This window comes from Ranitomeya variabilis, chromosome 3 (assembly GCF_051348905.1).
Source record: "Ranitomeya variabilis isolate aRanVar5 chromosome 3, aRanVar5.hap1, whole genome shotgun sequence".
Classification (NCBI taxonomy): Eukaryota; Metazoa; Chordata; class Amphibia; order Anura; family Dendrobatidae; genus Ranitomeya; species Ranitomeya variabilis.
The window spans coordinates 465,422,832-465,441,065 of record NC_135234.1 but is presented as its reverse complement, the minus strand read 5'-3'; the positions used below and the strand labels follow the sequence as shown (position 1 = coordinate 465,441,065).

Genomic DNA, 18,234 nt, shown 5'->3' with positions numbered 1-18,234 from the left:
CTGTCAATGTCTTAGGTTGGATTTGGTTCTCTCCTTGGATTTCTCATATGGCCTGTCCTTGTCAGCAAAAGATAAGTTCTGCTAGTTCTTGTTCGTCCATTTGCTTTGGACATTATTGCTTTGCAAATATGTCTCTTTTTGTCCAGCTTGTCACTATGTCATATTCAGGGTAGCTGGAAGCTCTGGGAAGCAGATTTGCCCCTCCACACCGTGAGTCGGTGTGGAGTTCATTTTTTGTAAACTCTGCGTGGATTTTTGTAGTTTTTAATACTGACCACACAGTATCCTTTTCTCTCTGTCTATCAAGTTTAGTATTGGCCTCCTTTGCTGAAAACTGATTTCATTTCTGTGTATGTCATTTCCCTCTCCACTCACAGCCAATATTTGTGGGGGGCTATCTTTCCTTTTGGGGTTTTCTCTGAGGCAAGATAGCTTTCTATTTCCTCCTTTAGGGGTAGTTAATTCTTAGGCTGTGAGGAGGTGTCTAGGGAGAGTCAGGAACATCCCACGGCTATTACTAGTGTTGTTGTTAGGATTAGGGATTGTGGTCAGTAGAGATACCACCTTCTCAGAGCTCGTCCCATGTTGCGTTTTAGCCACCAGGTCATATCGGTGTGGCCTCTTAACCACCAGGTCATAACAGTACAGCTGGCCCACAATGTGTTAAATGCATCTCAAAAGAGGGAAAAGAAAGTTCTGAGTCATTTTTTTTCCTTTGTAGCTTGTTTTGTCTTTTTTTTCCCCTTAATCTCTGGGTGGTTCAGGATTTTGGTGCTGATATGGAGGTTCAGGGTCTGTCCTTGCGCGTGGATCAACTCGCTGCAAGGGTACAGAGTATCCAAGATTATGTTGTCCAGACTCCGGTATTAGAGCCTAGAATTCCTATTCCTGGTTTATTTTCTGGGGATAGATCTAAATTTTTGAATTTTAAAAATAATTGCAGATTGTTTTTTGCTCTGAGACCCCGTTCCTCTGGTGACCCCATTCAGCAGATGAAGATTGTTATTTCTTTGCTGCGTGGCGACCCGCAGGACTGGGCATTCTCCCTTGAGCCAGGAAATCCTGCATTGCTCAATATTGACACATTTTTTCAAGCGCTCGGATTGCTGTATGACGAGCCTAATTCTGTGGATCAGGCAGAAAAAACTTTGCTGGCTCTGTGTCAGGGTCAGGAAGCAGCAGAAGTATACTGCCAGAAATTTAGAAAGTGGTCTGTGCTCACAAAATGGAATGAGTGTGCCCTGGCAGCGATTTTCAGAAAGGGTCTTTCTGAAGCCCTTAAAGATATTATGGTGGGGTTTCCCATGCCTGCTGGTCTGAATGAGTCAATGTCTTTGGCCATTCAGATTGATCGGCGCCTGCGCGAGCGCAAGGTTGTGCACCATATGTCAGTGTCCTCTGAGCAGAGTCCTGAGCCTATGCAATGTGATAGGATTTTGACTAGAGCAGAAAGGCAGAAATTCAGACGTCAGAATGGCCTGTGTTTTTACTGTGGTGATTCTGCTCATGCTTTTTCTGATTGCCCTAAGCGTACTAAGAGGGTCCCTAGGTCTGTTACCATTAGTACTGTACAGCCTAAATTTCTTTTGTCTGTTACCCTGATTTGCTCATTGTCGTCCTTTTCTGTTATGGCATTTGTGGATTCTGGCGCTGCCCTGAACTTAATGGACTTAGAATTTGCCAAGCGCTGTGGTTTTTCCTTGGAGCCTTTGCGGAGCCCTATTCCCTTAAGGGGGATTGATGCTATGCCATTGGCCAAGAATAAACCCCAGTACTGGGCACAGTTCACCATGTGCATGGCTCCAGCACATCAGGAAAATATTCGCTTTTTGGTGTTGCATAATTTGCATGATGTTGTTGTGCTGGGTTTTCCATGGTTACAGGTATATAATCCAGTGCTGGATTGGAGATCTATGTCTGTAACTGGTTGGGGTTGTCAGGGGATACATAGTGATATTCCTTTGATGTCCATTTCCTCGTCCCCTTCTTCTGATGTTCCTGAGTTTTTGTCGGATATATTTGATGAGCCCAAGTCCAGTTCCCTGCCTCCTCATAGGGACTGCAATTGTGCCATTAATTTGATTCCTGGCTGTAAGTTCCCTAAGGGCCGACTTTTCAATCTGTCTGTGCCAGAGTATGCCGCTATGCGGAGTTATGTAAAGGAGTCCTTGGAGAAGGGGCATATTCGCCCGTCTTCGTCACCATTGGGAGCGGGATTTTTTTTTGTTGCCAAGAAGGATGGTTCCTTGAGACCCTGTATAGATTATCACCTTCTCAATAAGATCACGGTCAAATTCCAGTACCCTTTACCTTTGCTTTCTGATTTGTTTGCTCGGATTAAGGGTGCCAGTTGGTTTACTAAAATCGACCTTCGAGGGGCGTATAATCTCGTGCGTATTAAACAAGGTGATGAATGGAAAACAACATTTAATACGCCCGAAGGCCATTTTGAATATCTTGTGATGCCATTCGGGCTCTCTAATGCTCCATCGGTATTTCAGTCCTTTATGCATGATATCTTCCGGAATTATCTGGATAAATTCATGATTGTGTATTTGGATGATATTTTGTTTTTTTCCGATGATTGGGAGTCTCATGTGAAGCAGGTTAGGATGGTATTTCAGGTCCTTCGTGCTAATGCGTTGTTTGTGAAAGGGTCTAAGTGCCTCTTTGGAGTTCAGAAAGTTTCTTTTTTGGGTTTCATTTTTTCTCCCTCGGCTATTGAAATGGACCCTGTTAAAGTCCAGGCCATTTATGATTGGACTCAACCCACATCTGTAAAGAGCCTTCAAAAATTTTTGGTCTTTGCTAATTTTTATCGCCGCTTTATTGCTAATTTTTCTAGTGTGGTGAAGCCTCTGACCGATTTGACGAAGAAAGGTGCTGATGTGATGAATTGGTCCTCTGCGGCTGTTGAGGCCTTTCAGGAGCTTAAACGCCGTTTTACTTCTGCCCCAGTGTTGCGTCAGCCAGATGTTTCTCTCCCTTTTCAGGTTGAGGTTGATGCTTCTGAGATTGGGGCAGGGGCCGTTTTGTCTCAGAGAAATTCTGATGGCTCTTTGATGAAACCATGTGCTATCTTCTCCAGAAAGTTTTCGCCTGCTGAGTGTAATTATGATGTCGGCAATCGAGAGTTGTTGGCTATGAAGTGGGCATTTGAGGAGTGGCGACATTGGCTTGAGGGAGCCAAGCATCGCGTGGTGGTCTTGACTGATCATAAAAATTTGATTTACCTCGAGTCTGCTAAGCGGTTGAATCCTAGACAAGCTTGGTGGTCTCTGTTTTTCTCCCGTTTTGATTTTGTGGTCGCGTATATCCCGGGATCTAAGAATGTGAAGGCTGATGCCCTTTCTAGGAGTTTTTTGCCTGATTCTCCGGGAGTTCTTGAGCCGGCTGGGATTCTCAAGGAGGGGGTGATTCTTTCTGCCATCTCCCCTGATTTGCGGCGGGTACTTCAGGAGTTTCAGGCTGATAAACCTGACCGCTGTCCAGTGGGGAAACTGTTTGTTCCTGATAGATGGACTAGCAGGGTAATTTCTGAGGTTCATTGTTCGGTGTTGGCTGGTCACCCTGGGATTTTCGGTACCAGAGATTTGGTGGCTAGGTCCTTTTGGTGGCCTTCCTTGTCGCGGGATGTGCGTTCGTTTGTGCAGTCCTGTGGGACCTGTGCTCGGGCTAAGCCTTGCTGTTCCCGTGCCAGTGGGTTGCTTTTGCCTTTGCCTATTCCTGAGAGGCCCTGGACGCATATTTCCATGGATTTTATTTCTGATCTTCCTGTTTCTCAGAAGATGTCTGTCATCTGGGTTGTTTGTGACCGGTTTTCTAAGATGGTCCATTTGGTACCATTGCCTAAGTTGCCTTCCTCCTCTGATTTGGTTCCATTATTTTTTCAGCATGTGGTTCGTTTGCATGGTATTCCGGAGAATATTGTGTCTGACAGAGGTTCCCAGTTCGTTTCTAGGTTTTGGCGGTCCTTTTGTGCTAGAATGGGCATTGATTTATCTTTTTCTTCAGCATTCCATCCTCAGACAAATGGCCAAACGGAGCGAACCAATCAGACCTTGGAAACCTATTTGAGATGCTTCGTGTCTGCTGATCAGGATGATTGGGTGACCTTTCTGCCATTGGCCGAGTTTGCCCTTAATAATCGGGCTAGTTCTGCTACCTTGGTTTCGCCTTTCTTTTGTAACTTTGGTTTTCATCCTCGTTTTTCTTCAGGGCAGCTTGAGCCTTCTGACTGTCCTGGTGTGGATTCTGTGGTGGACAGGTTGCAGCAAATTTGGACTCATGTGGTGGACAATTTGACGTTGTCTCAGGAAAAGGCTCAACATTTTGCTAACCGTCGTCGGTGTGTTGGTCCCCGGCTTCTTGTGGGGGATTTGGTCTGGTTGTCTTCTCGTCATGTTCCTATGAAGGTTTCTTCCCCTAAGTTCAAGCCTCGCTTTATTGGGCCTTATAAGATTTCTGAAATTATCAATCCGGTGTCTTTTCATTTGGCCCTTCCAGCTTCTTTTTCCATTCATAATGTGTTCCATAGACCTTGTTGCGGAGATATGTGGTACCTATGGTTCCCTCCGTTGATCCTCCTGCTCCGGTGTTGGTTGAGGAGGAATTGGAATATGTGGTGGAGAAGATTTTGGATTCTTGTTTTTCGAGACGGAAGCTTCAGTATCTGGTCAAGTGGAAGGGTTATGGCCAGGAGGATAATTCTTGGGTTGTTGCCTCCGATGTTCATGCTGCCGATTTGGTTCGTGCTTTCCATTTGGCTCTTCCTGATCGGCCTGGGAGCTCTGGTTAGGGTTCGGTGACCCCTCCTCAAGGGGGGTGTACTGTTGTGAATTCCATTCTGGAGCTCCCTCCTGTGGTTGCTAATGGTATTTTTGTGAGTTCTGCCCTTGGGCTCCCTCTGGTGGTTTCGAGTGAAACTGCTGCTCCGTTAGGTAGCTGTAGCAGCTGCCATCACTGATCGCTTTGCCTGGGTTTGTTATTTAAACCTGCTCTGGGCTTTAGTTCATGCCAGCTGTCAATGTCTTAGGTTGGATTTGGTTCTGTCCCTGGATTTCTCATATGGCCTGTCCTTGTCAGCAAAAGATAAGTTCTGCTAGTTCTTGTTCGTCCATTTGCTTTGGACATTATTGCTTTGCAAATATGTCTCTTTTTGTCCAGCTTGTCACTATGTCATATTCAGGGTAGCTGGAAGCTCTGGGAAGAAGATTTGCCCCTCCACACCGTGAGTCGGTGTGGAGTTCATTTTTTGTAAACTCTGCGTGGATTTTTGTAGTTTTTAATACTGACCGCACAGTATCCTTTTCTCTCTGTCTATCAAGTTTAGTATTGGCCTCCTTTGCTGAAAACTGATTTCATTTCTGTGTATGTCATTTCTCTCTCCACTCACAGCCAATATTTGTGGGGGGCTATCTTTCCTTTTGGGGTTTTCTCTGAGGCAAGATAGCTTTCTATTTCCTCCTTTAGGGGTAGTTAATTATTAGGCTGTGAAGAGGTGTCTAGGGAGAGTCAGGAACATCCCACGGCTATTACTAGTGTTGTTGTTAGGATTAGGGATTGCGGTCAGTAGAGATACCACCTTCTCAGAGCTCGTCCCATGTTGCGTTTTAGCCACCAGGTCATATCGGTGTGGCCTCTTAACCACCAGGTCATAACACCGGGTAAGACTTTCGTGCCAGCAAATTTGCGACCGGAGGTTCTCTCTTGGGCTCACTCGTCCAGGGTGGGTGGACACTTTGGGACCACAAGGACATCTGAGCTTCTGGCGAGGACGTACTGGTGGCTGAATATGGCCCGTGATGTTGGAGACTATATTCGGGCGTGTGTCTCCTGCGCCAAAAATAAGTCTCCTCGACAACGGCCAGCTGGCTTACTTTATCCCATGCCGGTGGCAGACAGGCCCTGGGAGATGGTCGGGATGGACTTTGTGGTGGGCTTACCCAAGTCCCATGGCTGCACCATTATTTGGGTGATCACCGACCATTTTTCCAAAATGGTGCATTTGGTGCCTCTTCCACGGCTACCTTCTGCAGGGCTCTGGCAGCGTTGTTTATTAAACATGTCTTTCGCCTACACGGTATGCCAGACAAAATTGTCAGTGACCGGGGTCCCCAGTTTGCGTCTCGGTTCTGGAGAGAGCTTTGTCGTCTACTCAGCCTTGAGTTGAATCTCTCTTCAGCATATCATCCCGAGACGAATGGGTTGGTAGAGAGGGCCAACCAGACTCTGGTCACATATCTGCGACATTTTGTTTCTGCTAGGCAGGATGACTGGGCATCCTTGCTACCGTGGGCAGAGTTTGCGCTTAACAACGCCGTAGCTGACTCCACTGGTCAGACTCCATTCCTCCTTAATTACGGTCAGCATCCACACGGGACATTTGGGACCGCACTCAGGATGCCATCTGGGCCTCCAAGGAGAGAATGAGGTCCTCCGCTGATGCACATCGGTGCCCCGCTCCGATCTTTGCTCCTGGCGACTTAGTGTGGCTCTCCGCCCGTAACATCAGGCTGCGAGTTGAGTCCACTCAGTTTGCACCTCGCTACTTGGGTCCCTTCAAGGTCCTCGAACAGGTTAACCCTGTGGTCTACCGTCTGGCCCTTCCTCCACGCCTGGGTATCACCGACACCTTTTATGTGTCCCTCTTAAAGCCCGTATACATGTCCCAGTTTTCTGAGTCATCTGCGGGGACATCGGGTTCATCTTCGGATGATTACGAGGTGAATGCTATCTTGGGGTACAAGGTGGTACGTGGCAAAAAAAAATTATTTGGTGGATTGGAGGGGTTATGGCCCAGAGGACAGGTCCTGGGAGCCTGCTGAGCTCCACAGCTCATTGATGCATTTGAACGTAGCGAGGTCCAAGGAGAGGGGGGCCCCTAGGAGGAGGGGTAATGTTAGGTGTCGAGTTCCCGCCTCTGCATAGGGGGAATCTTGAGCCATCTCCACTGCGGTCTCCCATCCTTCTCCAGCCGCAGTGGAGCCTGCTCAGCGGAGACGTCGGTCCCAGCGTCTGACTCAGGCAGATACTCTGCGCCTGGTTACTGCTGTTCTTCCAGGTTCTGCCATTAAGACCAGTGCTGGGCAGTGGCGAGCAGACGCTTTTGGGACTAAGTCCTGCTTTTCACCTTCTGAGCATGCCCAGGGTGAGATCTCTTATTGGAGGTCGAGGGTCACATGCTTTGATACTGCAGCAAAACTCATTGGTCCTCCAGGAAGGTCCTGAAGGTGCTCAGGCTCTGTGGTAGCCTCTCATTGGTCCTTCTTGGAAGGTCATGTACCTGCTGCAGCTATAAAGGGTTCGCATGGCCGCAAGGCCATGCGCTAGTATCATATCTGTTATGTGCATGCGCCAGTGTGGTCACATTTATGTGTGTTCAGGGACTCGGCTGAAATAAGCCCCTAGAATGCTGGCACCTCCCGCGAGGAGATTGTGTGCGTGGATTTAGGGCCCCAGCTGAAATAAGCCCCTACAATACCGGCTCCTCCGGTGAGGAGATTGTATGTTTGCGTGACCACAGACTGCCTTCAGCTTGGCATTTAGCTGTGAACTCCTGTTGGTTTAACAGGGCACAGCGTCTTGTTTCTGTGCGACTCTGTGAAGTAACAGAGTTCGCTTAAACCGCCATATAGTGCCGTCATTTGCTAGCAGCAGGTTCCTCCTGCACGGTGGACCCCGGGCTGCGAACGCACCAATAATAACATCTATACTCGGTGCGTTCCACTAGCCCTAACAGGTAACTTGTTCTCTATGGTATCATTGAGGGGAACACTCTTTATTTCCAATAGAGATTAATTACTTAAATGTTTAATTCTTCCCTGTCCTGTGTCTATTACACAGTAGCAAATATCCACTTACAGTGGTTCGCCTGTGAAAGCAAGTAATCACCTTTGCTTAGGCCACATTCACAAGATCAGTATTTGGTCGGTCAGTATTTTACATCAGTATTTGTAAGCCAAAATCAGGAGTGCATGATAAATACAGAAGTGGTGATGTGTTTCCATTATACGTTTCTTCTGATTGTTCCACTCCTGATTTGACTTCCAAATAAGTTATGTAAAATACTGAACGTGTGAGCGTGGCAAAAGGATAAGTTATTGATTGGTGAGGGTCTGACTACTGGGGCCAGGCCGATCAGCAGAATGTGGAACTTTTATCCCCATTAGACTGGAGCGGCATATGCGACTCGACGACTGATCTGTTAATTCAATAAGCAGCTGCTCTTGTTTTTTCTGGAAGTTCCAAAGAGAATGAATGGAGCTGCGGTCAGACATCCCACCTGCTGCGGCATTTTAAAATGGAGTTAAAAGTGCCCTGTCAGGGATAAAAGTTCCCAATTGTACTGATTGGTGCAGTTTCCAATGGTTGGATTCCACCAATTAATAAGTTATCACCAACCTAAGGCCGGAGGCACACTAGCTTATCACATCTGATACAATAGCATCGGATGTGATATGCTAATGACACTCGGCTCATGCGCTGCTGCGAGCATGTGCTGAGTGTCAGTGCTCTGTGTTCTGATCTTCTCGCATGAGAGAATCACAGCACAGCTGCAGAGGAGATGGAGAACACAAGAATAGGATTAAATTGGTACGAATGCAATCCGATTTTTAATTGGATGACATTCGTCCGATTTAATCGCAAATGGGAGTGAGCCCAACCTGTGCATTGGTGATGACTTGTTTTCACCAAAGTAACCCTTTAATGCAAACTAACATAATACAACCCATTTGCGGTATGTGCACAGTAGATGTGCAGGGGCCTCCTGTGTTTTACTGTCGACGTTTCACTATAACTGAGATAATGGCTATCCGAAATTTGCATATAGCTGTAGGGTGGATCCCTAGAGTCAATTCCCCCTGTGGGCCCCAGACACCCCAGCCCGACCCTGTATACAATCCAACCCATACATTTTAGGGTATATGCACATATGGAGTATACAGAGTGTCATGCATGAGATTTCAAGAAATATTGTGTAAATGGTCCTGAGAATATTCATAGTATAAATTTACTCGTGCTGAAATCCGCAGCATGTTATTTTATGCTGCTGATGTTACAGTGGACTTGAAATGTACTCAGCTTAACTCCTCTGTTTCTGCTCTGTGTTTCATGGCTTATAGATTTGCAATTATTTCTATGATACCTTATATAATAGTTTTTTAATATCTCTACTAGTGAAACTCTTATAATTAAGTGCCAGTATAAATAAAATAAATGTTGCTTTAAGAATATCATCTTTCTGTTTTGGATACTAACATGTAAAATGTGTTTGCGTCATTGTTACGATATTCTAATGTAATAACATACAATTATCCATAATGAAAAATCTGTGTGAAAAAGTGTAAACAGCAAATAGTTGGACTTGTACTGACAACAAGCAAGACTCACTGGAAATAAAACTTAAACGGAACGTGTCACCAGAAAAAAATGCTATTAACCTGCACATATGTGGTTAATTTGTAGTTAATAGCATTATTAACCTGCCCTCAGCAGCATTCCGACTTCAGTTACCTTTAAAAGGTTCTTCCCAAAATCCCAAGTTACACCCAATCCTATGTATAACCCAGCTGTCGGACTCCCAGTGTACCAAGATCATGGCTCCAGAACCCCAATGATAAGATTCTACACAGAATTGTATAACATTGGGCCATGTCATTTTTTTCAAATGTGCAAAAAACTATGGTTGACCGCGCTTTTGTGCATGCCTTAAAAGATGGATGCTGCTTGATCATAGGCCAGACGGCGTTCATAGTGTCTCCATCTTCATCACTATAGGGAATATTCTGCCTGGGGTTCCACTTTAATCACATATTTCAGACATCTACATGGAAACCCTGGTGTGAGTGCTCAGCCTTTCTGTAGCCTTTGTGAGACATAATGAACAAATCAACAGCAGGTCATGAATTGGTTTTATTTATTTTTTCACCCCATTCCTCTTGCAGTATAAGTGATAAGGTGGCTTTATTCTTTGGTTCGGTTCGAATACATTTATACCAGATATTTATTGATTTTTCTTGTTTGGCTGCGGTCACTCAATAAAAGGCCATTTTTATTTTACAAAATAAAGTTTTACATTGTCATATTCTGAGAGCTATAATTTTTCTATATTTCTGATTATGGAATCATGCCAGAACGAGTTGATGTTTTTATTTGTGCAATTTTTGGGCAAATAACATTTTTTGATCACTTTCTATTCTTTGTTTTGGGAGGCAGAATGAACAAAAAACAGCAATTCAAGAACTGTTTTCCATGGTGATTTTTATGCTGTTCTCTGGTAAAAGTGATAAGACAGCTTTATTCTTTGGGTCAGAACAATTACAGCAATACCACATTTATATCATTTTTTGGTGCTTTAACACAATAAAAACTTTTTTTTAGAAAAAAAATAGTTTTTCTTCACTATATTCTGAGAACTCTCCTTTTTTATTTCTATGCTGATGGAGCTGCAAGGCGGCTTCTTTTTCGTGGGACAAGATGGCGCTTTTAGAAAGACAATCCTTATTAATATTTGACATTTTGATGGAGTTTATTTAAAATTTTGTCCGGCAGTATGAGGAAAAAACATTGTTTGTTGCAATTTTTTTACGATGTTCACTGAGGGTGTTAACTAGTGTGGCAGTTTTATATTTTTGCTTTTTCTTAAATATGTGTATTTATTGGTAGAATTATTTTTCATCTTTTTATTTTGTGACCTTTTTTTAAAAAAAATATATATATATTTTTACAATCTTTTATAACTTTAACTTTCATTACTCTGATCGCTGGTATAATGCATTACAAAGCACCAGCATTGAAATGCATTATACCTGCCAATGCTGGACTGATAGAAGCCTCTTACACCATGCTCTTTGCATGGTCTAACAGGCTTGCCATAGCTGACAGACCTGTCATCGGCATGACTTCCTCAATGATCGAGCCCTTGAGATGACAATGCAGGGATTCCAATTGGAAGGGAGAGGGAGCCTCTCAGCTATAACTTACTCTGAGCTCCCTGTTGAATCACTCTTATGCTTTCTGGAGCGAGCCTTAGGTCACTTTTCAGTTCAAGTCTATGAGAGTCTCATTCTGGCTCTTATAGACTTTCATTAAGAGCTTGTGACTGTTGCTTTTGACTTCGGGTCAGTCAGAAGTTGCAGTCACAAAATGGCGCCACGTGACTGGAGCAGATCATGTGAATTAAAGGATCTGGATGCCATTCTTGACAATATAATATTACAGGCTATGGTCACTAGATTCTGTGATGGCGCGTTAAGCCAGTGAGCTAATCTGATTGCCGTATGTGGAGTCACAAAATAATTTTTCCCCTAATATGGAGCTATTAGTGTCTGTCCCATGAGGTTTATGCTTTCCTCTGTATCACCATGTTAGGTTATAAGCTGAACTCGATGGACTTAAGTGTCACATAGTGACTAGAGACTGTGGGCACCTACTCAATCCCTCAAACTAGGGGCGCCCAAGTCTATCCCTGTCCCCCAGATTGCCCCTGAAGGTGGAGATGCATGGGTCATGTGCCTTGCTATGCTCCTAAATTAACCTTTATCTGTTCCTTCCCCCACCCAGGGAGTTGTGTGGTTGAAGTGTATAGGATAAAAGCAACCAGACAAACTCTATGCAATAATCTCCTGAGTAACTCTCCAAATGCCTGCTCCAAACATGAACTTCACCTCCAACTCCATAACCAGGCAGTAAAAACTATAACTGGCAAGTACCAGTGATGAGGATATATAGCAGAAGGGAGTGACCAACACTGAACAGCTGAGACAATCCAGGTTGGAGAGCTCCAGGAGATCAACTGAACTGATTAACCCTTGTACTGCCAGCAAGGAAAAAACTTGCATTGTTTAATAAGATGGTGAAGCAATTCTAATCAGTGCAGGAGTTTGTGAATCTAGATGCCACAATCTTCTGGCCCCTCTCTGTTGTGGTATCCCTGTTACATTAAGTCTGCCTTAAAACTATTTTATAAGACAATGGTCAGGGACCTTAGATTAGAAGCACCACTCCAGTGCTGAAAAAAACCAAAAAACACAGGCATAGTTCTTTAAACTATACAAAAGCTAAAACATTACTAATTGAAAAAAAACCTGATATTTATACAAGTAACCGTTTTCTTATGTACATATGGGATAATATAACATGTAAGGAACATAGTGGTCACAGTGGAATATAACTTATTTTATTATATTGAAGAAGAAATTCTCTAGGAGCACAGATACACGTATGTTAAAAAAAATGGCATGCACTAAAAATCTGTCACGGGGGGACTAGGTGAGCGAGAGCTAATAACCCGGGCCCCTGCAGTTTCCCTCAGACTAGGGAAATCCTGACTGACCCTCTACCTGGAGTTTACACTGATGGTGTGCATGTCCAGGCCTCAACCCTCGCCCTGTCTCCTGTTTCAACCCTAGGCTGAAACCTCCGCCCACCACCCAGTGAAGATGTAATTCACCAATACCCACAGTTAGCACAGACAAGGATAAAGGAAAATATACACCACGCCGCAGACACTCAGGAATACACTATAAATGTGCAGGGCAAAATAAATACAAATATAGGAAGGAGTAAATAAGACAAAGGAAAATACACCACCAGCAACGACTCTCCAGCAACCAGCTCTCCACTCCAGACCGAGATAACAACGCACAAGACAGAAGCTATAATCGGCAACGCTCAATGATCAGGAGAGCTATTTAAAGGCAATGGGCATGGCCCAGCTTCCAATCTGAGGATCAGGTAAATTAACCCCAGAACAGCTAGATAAAATCTAGCCGACGCCAATGAGCAAATAGTGGTCAAAAGCGGAATTACCGCTGTCTGTCGAACGACCTGGTCTGAACAGCGTCCGACATGACAGTACCCCGCCTTCTACGAGGGACCCCAGGACCCTCATGGCTTATAGGACCTGGCTTGTCTGGATAGCAACGATGAAAAAACCTGACTAGCCAATCCGCATGAATATCTGAGGCTGGTACCCAGGACCTCTCCTCAGGCTCATAACCACGCCAGTGTACCAAGTACTGTAAAGTGCGGCGCACTACACGAGAGTCAACCACCTTGGAGACTTCAAACTCCAAATTACCATCCACCAAGACTGGAGGTGGCATAGGCACCGCGTCCACAGAACCCACCACCTTCTTTAGAAGAGACCTGTGGAACACGTTGTGTATCTTATACACCGTAGGGAGCTCCAATCGGTACGCTACTGGGTTAATGACGGCGGTGACCCTAAATGGACCAATAAACCGTGGACCCAATTTAAGGGATGGTATTATGTTTTTTGTGGATAACCACACCCAGTCATCCACACTCAGGTCCGGACCTGGCACACGCCTACTGTCAGCCACACATTTGTACCTAGCACCCACACTCAACAGGCACTGTTTAACTCTCCTCCAGACTGATGACAATTGTGCTCCTAACTGGTCCTCCTCCGGAACGCCGGAAGAGCCCCTCTGACTCAAAGTACAAAATTGAGGATGTAGCCCGTAAACACAAAAAAACGGAGACTCCCCAGACGACTCCTGGCGGTGATTATTGATGGCAAACTCAGCCAAAGGAAGAAAGGTAGACCACTCCTCCTGGTTATCAGAGACAAAGCAGCGTAAGTACTGTTCCAAATTTTGGTTCATACGCTCCGTCTGACCATTTGACTGAGGATGAAACGCCGAAGAATGAGACAACTTGATCCCCAGCCGTGAGCAAAATGCTTTCCAAAATTTTGCCACAAACTGAGACCCCTTATCAGACACGATGTCAGATGGAACCCCATGAAGTCTGACCACCTCCTGCACAAATACCTGAGCCAGAGTCTTAGCGTTAGGCAACGAAGGCAAAGACACAAAGTGCGACATTTTAGAAAACCGATCAACAATCACCAAGATGACCGTGTTCCCAGCTGATGAGGGCAAATCAGTGATGAAATCCATGGAGATTTCCGTCCACGGCTTACTAGGTACCTCAAGAGGAAGTAGTGTGCCAACAGGACGGGAGCGGGGCGTCTTAGCCCTAGCGCACGTGGTACAAGCTGACACGTATGAGACCACGTCCTGTCAGATCTTGGGCCACCAAAACCGACGTGACACCAACTCCAAGGTACCTCTAACCCCTGGGTGGCCAGCCAGGACAGCATCATGATGCTCCACCAAAACCTTTAAGCGGAGATGAAGCGGTACAAAAGATTTGTTGATGGGAAGCTCAGATGGTACCTCCTCCTGAGCCTCGGTAATCTCAGCCTCAACCTCGGTAGTGAGAGCCGAAACCACAACACCCTTTTGGAGGATGGGTACTGGATCCTCCCGAGGTTCTCCCCCCGGAAAACACCTGGACAGAGCATCCGCCTTAGTGTTTTTAGACCCCGGTCTATAAGTGACAACAAAATTGAACCGCGTGAAAAACAATGCCCAGCGGGCCTGCCTGGGGGACAGACCCTTGGCTGACTCCAAATACAGCAGATTCTTATGATCGGTAATAACAGTTACCTGATGTACCGACCCCTCTAAGAAGTGTCGCCATTCCTCAAAGGCCAACTTAATTGCCAACAACTCCCTGTTGCCGATATCATAGTTACGTTCGGCAGACGACAGTTTCTTGGAGAAATAGGCGCACGGACACAAACCACTCAAAGATGAGCCTTAAGATAGTACCGCCCCCACACCAACCTCAGACGCATCGACCTCCACAACAAAGGGTTTTGATACGTCTGGCTGCACAAGAATGGGGGCTGAAACAAAACTGTTCTTAAGAAATTCAAATGCGCGCACAGCAGCCTCAGGCCAAACGGAAAAATTGGTACCCTTTTTAGTCATGTCAGTTAGCGGTTTAGCAATGATGGAAAAATCCTTGATAAATTTCCTATAGTAGTTAGAAAACCCAAGGAACCGCTGAAGTGCTTTCAGGTTATCAGGACATTCCCAATGCAGCACCGCTTGCACCTTAGCGGCGTCCATTTTAAAACCAGAAGCGGACACAATATAACCCAAGAAAGGCAACTCTTGAACAGAAAATACACATTTCTCAAGTTTAGCATATTCTCTCTGAGAAGCTGTAACACCTGCCTGACATGATCTAAATGAGCATCACGGTCGCAAGAATATATGAGAATTTCATCTAGGTACTCGATAACGAATTTCCCCAAAACATGCGAGAACACATCATTGATGAAATGTTGGAACACTGCAGGTGCGTTAGTCAACCCAAATGGCATCACCAAATTTTCAAAATGACCCTCAGGGGTATTAAAAGCCGTCTTCCAATCATCACCTTGACGGACTCTTATGAGGTTGTACGCCCCCCTGAGGTCAAGCTTGGTAAACCACTTAGCACCTGCCACCTGGTTGAACAAATCTGGTATCAGTGGCATAGGGTATGGATCACGAACCGTAATCTGTTTCAACTCCCTGAAATCCAAACACGGTCGTAATCCGCCATCTTTCTTCTTCACGAAGAAGAACCCTGCTGCCACCGGCGAGGATGACGGCCTGATGTGCCCTTTGCTCAAGCTTTCAGCAATGTAATCTTTTAACGCTTGTCTCTCCGGACCGGAGATGTTAAACATCCTTGCTTTAGGCAATTTGGCCCCTGGTTTAAACCTGATAGAACAGTCATAGGGATGATGTGGCGGCAACTCTGAACAACCCTTCTCAGAGAACATATCCACAAAATCCAAAAGTGACTCCGCAGCCACACATATGGCCAGGCAATTCTCCTGGCAGAACTCGCTCCACTGAATTATGTCCTGAGTTTTCCAGTCAATTACCGGGTTGTGCATAGACAACCAAGAAAAACCCAAAACCACCTGAGCAGGAAGATTCCTGAGCACCTTACTTGTAACCCGCTCGGAATGTAGAACTCCAATGTGGAGTTTCACCTCAGCCACAAATTCAGTAATCTCCCCCTGAGAGAGAGGAGCAGCATTGATGGTGACCACGCGGATAGGATGAGACAGTTTTTCAATCCTAAAACCTGCTGTGCGCACAAACTCCTCATCAATGAGATTTGTGGCTGAACCACTATCCACAAAAACAGTAATTGGCAGCTCACTGCCAGCGATAAAAACCTTAGCAGGGAGCATGCATTGAGAAACCACCATGGAGGATATACGTAAGCTCAGATTGGTCTCCTCCACACCCTCTGAGCTTAGAAGTTTTCCGCCGTTGCATTTTTCTTAGACAGCAGAGGACAGATGTTAACAAAATGACCAGTTTTACCACAGTAAAAACAGGCTTCCTGCTTCCTGAGCTCAGGGACACGATGCTTAACATGTGACACCCCTGCGATTTGCATAGGCTCCGTGGGCTCACCTGCAGCAACCACACGTGAACCTAAACCCTCTCCCATAGGCGGTGTCTCATGCTCCCCCTGACGCAAACGGCGATCAATGCGGACAACCAGACTCATAGCGGAATCTAGAGAAGTAGGAGTCTCGTACATCAGAAAGGCTTTTTTAACCCTTCCAGAAATCCCATGTACAAACAATGCTGGATCATTCCATTGTGTATCGATCGCCCAGCGACGAAATTCAGAACAGTAATCTTCTGCAACTCGCTCCCCCTGGTGAATAGTGCGTATCTTAGATTCTGCTAGAGCCATTCTGTCAGGTTCATCGTAGATTTTCCCAAGAGAGGAAAAAAAACTCTCCACAGAGTCAAATGCAGCAGAATCAGATGGCAAAGAAAACGCCCATGCTTGTGGATCCCCACTTAACAATGACAATACCAGGCCCACACGCTGAGCCTCATTACCCGAGGAGATCAGGCGCATACGGAAATATAGTTTGCAAGCTTCACGAAAAGAAACAAATTTACTGTGTTCCCCAGCAAAAATCTAGCCGACGCCAATGAGCAAATAGTGGTCAAAAGCGGAATTACCGCTGTCTGTCGAACGACCTGGTCTGAACAGCGTCCGACATGACAAAATCTCTTCCATACGTTTTTCTATAATACGTGTGTACATTTTTACAAGCTTCATTTGGATGCATGAGAAAGTCAATTAAACTTTCTGTAATGTATTTGCTGCACGTGAACATACCGCAAAAGGTTTTAAATTTTCACAACTATTCTATTAAATCTTAGAATTACACATTTTCCTTTCTAGTAAGCATTAAAATTCACTGATCATAGAGGTTTTTGTTTTGGTAGACTACTAATAGGTTGTGTGAGCTAGAAGTTGCTGAACCTCAAAATGTGTAAATCACGTGTCCTCTAGTGGTCACTGATTCAAAACACAGCAGAAAATAAAACATTTACATTGTAAACTACTTACCGATTTTGGCATATGAAGCAAGAATAATCCATAGTGTGATTTCATAGGGGATTTGGACCAAGTTATAATCCACAGTGAAGGCATGGAATCCTCCATTTGATTCTGTACTTTCTGCAACCGGGGTCCCAGTAGTAACTTCTGAACTTCCACACGTGGTCTTGAAAATGATCAGAATAGTGAAAAGAATACTTGGTTCCATTGTTTTATGTGTAATGAAGTATTTTGCTTAGCAAAAATAAAAGATAAGTTTCATCAAGGCACGCTTTTACATGCAGAACATATTCTGTTAATATCTCACCCATGAAAAATGAGCTATGCACCATAAGTTCAATATAATTATATGAAAATGTAACTGTAGGATACAATTCTAATAGTCTACTACAATGCTGAGAGACAATGATGTGTTTTTCATGAGTAAGTCATTTGGCCGCTGTATTTACCTAAGTTATCATTCATGTTCCCTTAAAATTATAAAGATATTGTCCACTGGCAAGTAAGTCCACAAAGACTTTAATTACTGACTGTGCCATTGTGAAACCTGATAACGAGAGAAGACTGACATCAGCAGGGTACGGTGTGCACAGGTGTGGTTAGTATGCACAAAACTTCTGCCAGTCTGTGTGTACGGATAACAAGGTTGCCACCTTGTGAATAGCTTGGACAACTACTTTTTGATTTTAATAAATACAATTTTTTAATCATTTTATAACAATCTTTTACAATACTTTTTCCAGTGTACATACATATTTTTAAGGTTTTTACTGATGTATCTGAAGTGTTCTTGTTAGTATTCTAACCTACATACATATATAACTTATCATCTTATGTATCAGACATAACTTACCTACAGTGGACAAAGAGGACGGTGAGCTAAGGTTATGAATTAAATTGGTAGATTCCACTAAAGACAGGTTGTCAAACTTGAAGTTCTTAGGTTTGGAAGAAAGATGATCTAATTACAATGCACAA

At 44.6% G+C, this 18,234-nt stretch overlaps 1 protein-coding gene across 2 annotated transcripts in view; it reads right to left on the bottom strand.

Moving 5' to 3' along the window:
• SLC9A4 (solute carrier family 9 member A4) overlaps positions 1–17,768 on the bottom strand; it is a 102,389-nt gene extending 84,621 nt beyond the window's left edge. Inside the window, exon 1 of one of the 2 annotated variants that reach the window (XM_077296656.1) lies at positions 17,266–17,768. In XM_077296656.1, the coding sequence (XP_077152771.1) occupies positions 17,266–17,464 (199 nt within the window). In that variant the 5' untranslated portion in view covers positions 17,465–17,768. The remainder of the gene's footprint in view (positions 1–17,265) is intronic. The other variant, XM_077296655.1, reaches the window with a different exon arrangement.
• Positions 17,769–18,234: the final 466 nt, after the last annotated feature.